At 58.8% G+C, this 7,540-nt stretch overlaps 2 protein-coding genes across 2 annotated transcripts; both read left to right on the top strand.

Moving 5' to 3' along the window:
• HSD11B1L (hydroxysteroid 11-beta dehydrogenase 1 like) lies at positions 1 to 3,303 on the top strand. Its single transcript, XM_012435901.3, has 7 exons — positions 1 to 135; positions 219 to 349; positions 1,617 to 1,728; positions 2,109 to 2,200; positions 2,522 to 2,615; positions 2,740 to 2,905; positions 2,997 to 3,303. Exons 1-7 carry the CDS (start codon positions 63 to 65, stop codon positions 3,190 to 3,192), a joined length of 864 nt encoding a protein of 287 aa, XP_012291324.2. The 5' UTR covers positions 1 to 62; the 3' UTR covers positions 3,193 to 3,303.
• A 1,895-nt stretch (positions 3,304 to 5,198) lies between these two features.
• On the top strand, positions 5,199 to 7,476 carry RPL36 (ribosomal protein L36). Its single transcript, XM_012435900.2, has 4 exons — positions 5,199 to 5,257; positions 5,436 to 5,530; positions 7,135 to 7,269; positions 7,343 to 7,476. Exons 2-4 carry the CDS (start codon positions 5,438 to 5,440, stop codon positions 7,430 to 7,432), a joined length of 318 nt encoding a protein of 105 aa, XP_012291323.1. The 5' UTR covers positions 5,199 to 5,257; positions 5,436 to 5,437; the 3' UTR covers positions 7,433 to 7,476.
• The last annotated feature ends 64 nt before the right edge of the window (positions 7,477 to 7,540 follow it).

Raw genomic sequence — 7,540 nt, 5'->3', positions numbered from 1 at the left:
TGTGGGCCTGGCCTCTGCTGGCCACCTCTGTCCCCTGTCCCTCTGCAGGCCCACGGAGGACCATGAAGGTGCTTCTCCTCACAGGGCTGGGGGCCCTGTTCTTCACCTATTATTGGGATGACAACTTTGACCCAGGTGAGTCCCTGGGGTTTATGGAGGGAGAAACCGGGCTGGCTGTCCTGTCCTCCACCCAGAGTGACCACCCGGACTCTGGCCAGCCAGCCTCCAGGGAGCCCGAGTGCTGCTAACAGGGGCCAACGCTGGTGTCGGTGAGGAGCTGGCCTATCACTACGCGCGCCTGGGCTCCCACCTGGTGCTCACTGCCCACACCGAGGCCTTCCTGCAGAAGGTGAGCCCCCCCATGTCTAGACGAGTGCTGGGGGTGCGTGTGGGGACAGGGAAGAAGGCCTGGGTTTGAATCCCGACAGTGACCCCAGCTTCCTGTGCGACCCTGAGCAAGTTGCCTAGCCTCTCTGAGCCTCTCAGTTTCCTCATTTTCAAAACGGGGACAATGAAACCACCTTCTGGCCAGGCGTGGTGGCTCATGCCTATAGTCCCAGCACTTTGGGAGGCCGAGGCAAGTGGATCACCTGAAGTCAGGAGTTCAAGACCAGCCTGGACAACATGATGAAACCGTGTCTCTACTAAAAATACAAAAATTAGGCAGGGTGCAGTGGCTGACGCCTGTAATCCTAACACTTTGGGAGGCCGAGGTGGGCAGATCACTTGAGGTCAGGAGTTGTCAACCAGCCTGGCCAACATGGTAAAACCCTATCTCTACTAAAAATATAAAAGAAAAAAAAAATAGCTGGGCATGGTGGCACACACCTGTAACCCCAGCTACTTGGGAGGCTGAGACAGGAGAACTGATTGAACCCAGGAGGCAGAGGTTGCAGTGAGCTGAGATTGCACCACTGCACTCCAGCGTGGGTGACAGAGCGAGACTCCATCTCAAAAACAAAAAAAATTACCCAGTCATGGTGGCTCACGTCTGTAATCCCAGCTACTTGGGAGGCTGAGGCAGGAGAATCACTTGAACCCGGGAGGCGGAGGTTGCACTGAGCCGAGGTCATGCCACTGTACTCCAGCCTAGGCAACAAAGTGACATTCTGTCTTAAACAAACCAACAAACTCCCACCGTTTCATGAGTTAGGATGCTGCACCAGTGCAGTGAGATGGCTGACTAGAAAGTGCGGTGCATTCTTCAGCAAATGAGAGTATTGCATGTGCAAGCCTGTATTGATAGCTGGGATTCTCAAACTCCAAAGGGAGGATGGGCACTTCTTGGCAACCAACAGCCCATTGCTACTTCAGGTCAGCGTATGGCTCTTGGACACAAACCTTTCAAATTTTCAAGAGAAGCTAGAAATCTGGAAATTGTAGGTGAAATGTCCTGTTTTAGATTTTGGTGATTGATTAATCGGCCAACATTCTGGCCCGCGGGCCTCCACCTTGAGCCTCCCCACCTCCCGCAGTAGTAAATCTTTGGGAAAGATGTTGAATGGGTCCAGAGGCTCAGAGTAGGGGAGGGATTTTCAGGCGGTGGCCTCCCTATGGCCGGCAGGTGGGGGGGCAGCTGGAGAGGAGAGGCCCACGGGCAGCTCTGGCCCCCCCAGGTGGTAGGGAACTGCCGGAAGCTGGGCGCCCCCAAGGTCTTCTACATCGCCGCGGACATGGCCTCCCCTGAGGCGCCCGAGAGCGTGGTGCAGTTTGCGCTGGACAAGCTGGGTGAGGGGCTAGGCCTGGAGTCTGCAGTCGGGGACCGTGCCCTGGGCCTTAGGGACAGGACCAGAATTGGGGTGTGGGTGTGGCTACAGTAACAGGTGGCTCAGGGTGGAGACGTATGCCAGGACTGGGGACGTGGTGGGGGGGGTGGAGCCTCATTGCATCGTCGGAGAAGAGCTCCAAACGGAGCCTCATTGAATGGGGACGAAACTTTGCTAGATCCAGGAGAATAAAGCCCAGGGCTGGGTCTCTTTGATCGTAGGGGGCGTTCCCTGGGGCGGAGCTCACAGGGTCAACGCTCTGGGCGGAGCTAAGCTCGGGGGCGGGGTTTGGTTGTGCCCAGGGGGAGGGGCCTCCGGGGCTGACCGGCGTTTCTGGGCCAGGCGGGCTGGATTACCTCGTGCTGAACCACCTCGGCGGCGCCCCGGCCGGCACGCGGGCCCGCAGCACCCAGGCAACGCGCTGGCTCATGCAGGTGCTCCGCCCCTCCGCGGCCCGGGCCCGGCCCTCGATCTCAGGGACCGGTGCTCCAGCTCCCTCTCTTCAAGCTCCGCTCCCTTCACGACCGGGGCTCTGCCTCCTCCCGGGCCGGCCCTCAGCCCTTCCCGCCCCGGCCACGACCCTCCGAGCCCAAGGCCCCGCCCTGCCCTCCGGGATTCTAGAGTTTCTAGGCCAGCCGGCCTTGACCACGCCCCCAGTTAATAGCCCCGCCCACTGTTGGCCCCGCCCCGGGTTTCTGGCCCCGCCCTGCCCCTGGGTTCCGCCTGCGTCTGTGACTCGCTAGTGCCGCCTGCAGGTCAACTTTCTGAGCTACGTGCAACTGACGTCGCGGGCGTTGCCTAGCCTGACGGACAGCAAGGGCTCCCTGGTGGTGGTGTCCTCGCTGCTCGGTGCGTGCGCTCGGCCCCGGCTCTGCGGGACGGGGAATGGGGAGCTCGATGCGGGTGAGGCTGGAGGGCCTGGGCAGGCTTCCCGGAGGAGGGGGAGCCGCTCAGCCGCCGTCCGCGCCCCCAGGCCGCGTGCCCGCGTCGTTCTCCACCCCGTACTCGGCGGCCAAGTTCGCGCTGGACGGCTTCTTCGGCTCCCTGCGGCGGGAGCTGGACGTGCAGGACGTGAACGTGGCCATCACCATGTGTGTCCTGGGCCTCCGAGATCGCGCCTCCGCCGCCGAGGCAGTCAGGTGAGGCCCGGGCGAGCCGGGGGCTGGGCTGGGGGCCATGGGCAGCTGCCCAGCCCCAGCTGCAGCCCCCACCGCGCCCTCCCGTCCCCAGGGGAGTCACGAGGATCAGGGCGGCCCCGGGGCCCAAGGCGGCCCTGGCCGTGATCCGCGGCGGCGCCACGCGCGCGGCCGGCGTCTTCTACCCGTGGCGTTTCCACCTGCTGTGCTTGCTCCGGCGCTGGCTGCCGCGCCCGCGGGCCTGGTTCATCCGCCAGGAGCTCAACGTCACGGCCGCGGCTGCAGCCTGAGCACCGAGGGGTACCCCTCCACGTCCCGAACGGGAACGCTCCTCCCTCCAACTGTCCCTGGAGCCAGGACACTCAGAAGAGACACCCCTGAGAGGGTGGCCACAGCCCAAGATAAAGTCTTCAAGACAGAAAAGCAAAACCCGGAAAAACGACGGGTGCCTGGAACCAATCACAGTTTCGGAGGCGCAGGCGCCCTGTGTTAGGCGCCTTGTCCCGGACTTGTGACGCCTCACCAGTTTGGACATGATTGATGACATGACTGCTTCCATTTTGCAGATGAAGAAACTAAGGCTCAGAGAGGTCACACCACCCTTGAGCCAGCCATGGACCCCACTCCATTTCCTGCCTGCGCCTCTTCGTCCCCGATTTATTCTTTGCACTCATTCGTTCCATCTGGGAGGATCCCCTCCCGACACCTGCCGGCTTCCCCCAGCTTGGGGCTCTGGGACTCTTCACACCTGCAGGGATGTCTGCACTGTCGCTGTACCTGGTGGCAGGGTCTAAGAGAGAGGAGGAGGGAAAGAGTGTGTTTTGGGCTGGACCCAGTCTCCCGTTTGAGAATAAAAACGCTTCTTCCCTTGCGTATCTCTTGTTCAAATTCCTTGGTAATTTCAATTTGCTGGCAGCCGGCGGACAGCGGGAGCGGTGTGTGTATCAGGGGCTTGGACTCTCAATCCCATTTCACAGGTGGAGAAATGGAGGCTGAGAGGCCAGGCGCGGTGGCTAACGTTTATAATGCCAGCACTTTGAGAGGCCAAGACGAGCGGATCACTTGAGGTCATGAGTTTGAGACCAGCCTGGCCAACATGGTGAAACCCTGTCTTTACGTATTTTAAAATATTTTTTAGACGGAGTCTCAGTCCAGGCTGGAGTGCAGTAGTGTGATCTAGGCTCACTGCAACCTCCGCCTCTGGGGTCAAGCAATTCTTATGTGTCGGCCTCTCGAGTAGCTGGGATTACAGGTGCGGGCCACCACGCCTGGCTTTTTGTATTTTTAGTAGAGATAGGGTTTCACCATGTTGGCCACGATGGTCTGGAACTCTGACCTTAGGTGATCCCCCCGCCTCGATGTCCCAAAGTGCTGGGATTACAGGTGTCAGCCACTGCATCTGGCCATAAACAAATATTTTAATTAAGAAATTAGCCAGTTGGCCAGGTGTGGTGGCTCACGCCTGTAATCCAAGAACTTTGGAGGCCAAGGCAGGCGGATCACCTGAGGTCGGGAGTTCAAGACTAGCCTGACTAACATGGTGAAACCCCTTCTTCAAAAAAAAGAAAAAAAAATAGCCAGGCATGGTGGCATGCACCTGTGGTCCCAGCTAAGGAGGCTGAGGCAGGCGGATCACTTGAGCCCTGGAAGTCAAGGCTGCAATAAGGAATGATTGCAGCACTGCACTCTATCTTGGGCAACAGAGCAAGACCCTGTCTGGAAAAAACATGAAAGTGTTAACCCCAATTAGAGCAGCCCTAAATTGAGACTCGCTCTTGTATATTAGTAGCGTTAAAAGAGAAAAATTGGAAACTTGTGTGTTTCCCTCCACCTGATTCAGTTAATTAGCGTCCCGTCCCTGCATCTTGTAAAATTACATCAGACGTCCCCAAGGGGCACTATTATGCCTTGCCGTATTCATACCTAATCCAGAAGCTGACCAATTGATAATGAAACCAATACTCTCATTAATGGGCGTTTTAACACTTCAAACAGTTTGGTAATATTCTTTTTGTTCTACAAGTGAAGAAAGTCTGAGAGGTGAAGTCGTTGACGCAGGGTCGGTCAGCAATCGGCGGAGTTGGGATTCGAACTCATGTCACAGACAGAGGGCGGCGGGCAGCCATAGCCACGCCCCCTGGTTCCAACTTCAGCTCGCAGGCTCGAAGAAGTAAGTGCGCATGCTCAGAGAGCCCGGTCGCGCATGCTGAGCGAGACTGCGGGGACGCCTCCAGCCGCCAGGGGGAGTGCGCGCGGTTCTTGCCTCTCTGGCCCGCGCATCCTGAGCCTGGTAGATATCCCAGAGTTCAGCGCGGCGCCAGCCCTTCCGCCACGGTCGCCATTGGAGAGTAGCAGGTGAGTGGGTTCCTGCACGGCGGGAATCCGCCGCCATCTGTACTCCCGGGTCTCTGTGCGGGTTGGTGGATGGTTGGTTGTGGCAAGCGAGGCTGAAGGGGCCGGGGCGCTGGGTTCTGGACCTCGGGGACCAAATCGGGACTCAACCTCCCTCCCTTCTCCCCGCCGCTGTCTACAGCCATGGCTCTTCGGTATCCTATGGCCGTGGGCCTCAACAAGGGCCACAAGGTGACCAAGAACGTGAGCAAGCCCAGGCACAGCCGCCGCCGCGGGGTAAGTGAGGGCACCGTGCGGAGGTCTTCGGGGGCTTCTTCGAGGGCAGTGGGCACGGCTTGGGCAAAGGCTGTCGGCGTGAAGGAACGCGGGTTGGCGCGCGGAACTAAGCGGGGCTTGAAGGGACGCGGTGGGGGAGTGGGGGTTCCTACTTGGTGCTCGAAGGCGAGCATTCATCTGGGTTTTCCCCGCCCGTGCAATCCACGCCGGGGCACAGGGAGCAACTTGAGGGCGGCCCGGGACAGTGGGTTTGGGGTTCTGACCCATGAGTAGGAGTTTCCTTGTGGAGCTGGCCCGAGGTTGCAGTGTGTGAGGTTGGGGGATTTCAGGTGTGTCAGTTTATTTGGCTCCTTTATTCAGCGGGCAGCCCCGACTCCAGGTGCGTCCTGCAGGTGTTGCAGAGATTGGGACTTGGTGAGGATGGGAGCTGCTCCGCGCGCAGTGGCTCACGCCTGTAATCCCAACACATTGGGAGGCCGGGGCAGGCGGATCACGAGCTCGGGAGTTTGAGACCAGTCTGACCAACATGGTGTAAACCCTGTTTCTACTAAAAATACAAATTACCCGGGCATGGTGACGCGCGCGCGAGGCGGAGGTTGTAGTGAGCCGAGACCCACGCCACTGCACTCCAGCCTGGACGACAGAGTGAGACTCCGTCTCAAAACAAGAAAAGCCCTAAGGGCTAATATCTCGGTTCTCACAGCTACCCAGAGATCTCAGCTCACTGCAACCTACGCCTCCGGGGTTCCAGCGATTCTTGTGCCTCAGCCTCCCCAGTAGCTGGGATTACAGGTGCGGGTAACCACTCCTGGCTTTTTTATTTTTAGTAGATATGAGGTTTCATCATGTTGGCCAGGCTGGCCTCAAACTCCTGGCCTTAGTGAACCCCCGCCTCGGCCTCCCCAAGTGCTGAGATTAGAGGCCTGAGCCACTGCACCTGGCCACAATTTTTTTTTTTTTGAGCTGGAGCTCTGGTGCCTATGGTGGAGTACAGTGGTGCGATCTCGGCTTGCTGCAGCCTCTGCCTCCTGGGTTCAAGCGATTCTTGTGCCCCAGCCTCCCGAATAGTTGGGACTACAGGCATGAGTGGTGCGATCTCGGCTTGCTGCAGCCTCCGCCTCCTGGGTTCAAGCGATTCTTGTGCCTCAGCCTCCCGAGTAGTTGGGAATACAGGCATGCCCCACCACACCCAGCTTATTTCTGTATTTTTAGTAGAGGTGGAGTTTCACCATGTTGGCCAGGCTGGTCTCGAACTCCTGACCTCAAGTAATCCACCTGCCTCGGCTTCCCACAGTGCTGGGATTACAGGTGTCAGGCACTGCACCGAACCACAAACAAGTATTTTAATTAAAAAATTAGCCAGGCATGGTGGCATGTGCCTGTGGTCCCAGCTAATGAGGCTGAGGCAGGAGGATCACCTGAGCCCTGGAAGTCAAGGCTGCAATAAGCTATGATTGCAGCACTGCACCTCAGCCTAGGCGATGGGCCGCCACGCCAGGGAGAGTGGCCAGGGAAATGGGTGATGGTGTGATTAAGCTGCTTACGTAGAATGCAGGGGTCCCCCCCACCCTAACGGCCGGCTCTTGCCCCACCCCCACCCCCAGCGTCTGACCAAACACACCAAGTTTGTGCGGGACATGATCCGGGAGGTGTGTGGCTTTGCCCCGTACGAGCGGCGCGCCATGGAGTTGCTGAAGGTCTCCAAGGACAAACGGGCCCTCAAGTTCATCAAGAAAAGGGTAGGTGGGCACTGCTGGTGGAGGGGCAAGGTGGGAGTTGCAGGTGGGCTGACAGTGACCCTATCCCTGGCAGGTGGGGACACACATCCGGGCCAAGAGGAAGCGGGAGGAGCTGAGCAATGTCTTGGCCGCCATGAGGAAAGCTGCTGCCAAGAAAGACTGAGCCCCCTCCCCTGCCGTCTCCCTGAAATAAACAGCTGCACCCAAGCCCTGGCTCTGCTGCTGTCCTGGGGTAGGGGAGGTCCTTCAAGCATCGGTTTGGTGCTCAAGC

This window comes from Aotus nancymaae, unplaced genomic scaffold, assembly GCF_030222135.1.
Source record: "Aotus nancymaae isolate 86718 unplaced genomic scaffold, 86718_ANA_hifiasm-v0.15.2.pri h1tg000028l, whole genome shotgun sequence".
Classification (NCBI taxonomy): Eukaryota; Metazoa; Chordata; class Mammalia; order Primates; family Aotidae; genus Aotus; species Aotus nancymaae.
The sequence above is the reverse complement of the archived record's forward strand: the minus strand, read 5'-3'. Positions and strand labels throughout refer to the sequence as shown.

What these genes read in the sequence shown, in the direction of transcription:
- RPL36 (XM_012435900.2), top strand. Translation starts at nt 5,438, where the DNA reads ATGGCTCTTCGGTATCCTATGGCCGTGGGCCTCAACAAGGGCCACAAG. An exon ending in GGCACAGCCGCCGCCGCGGG is followed by an intron (nt 5,531 to 7,134) that starts GTAAGTGAGGGC and finishes CCCCACCCCCAG; the next exon opens with CGTCTGACCAAACACACCAA. An exon ending in TCAAGTTCATCAAGAAAAGG is followed by an intron (nt 7,270 to 7,342) that starts GTAGGTGGGCAC and finishes TATCCCTGGCAG; the next exon opens with GTGGGGACACACATCCGGGC.
- HSD11B1L (XM_012435901.3), top strand. Translation starts at nt 63, where the DNA reads ATGAAGGTGCTTCTCCTCACAGGGCTGGGGGCCCTGTTCTTCACCTAT. An exon ending in GGTGGTGTCCTCGCTGCTCG is followed by an intron (nt 2,616 to 2,739) that starts GTGCGTGCGCTC and finishes CCGCGCCCCCAG; the next exon opens with GCCGCGTGCCCGCGTCGTTC. An exon ending in TCCGCCGCCGAGGCAGTCAG is followed by an intron (nt 2,906 to 2,996) that starts GTGAGGCCCGGG and finishes TCCCGTCCCCAG; the next exon opens with GGGAGTCACGAGGATCAGGG.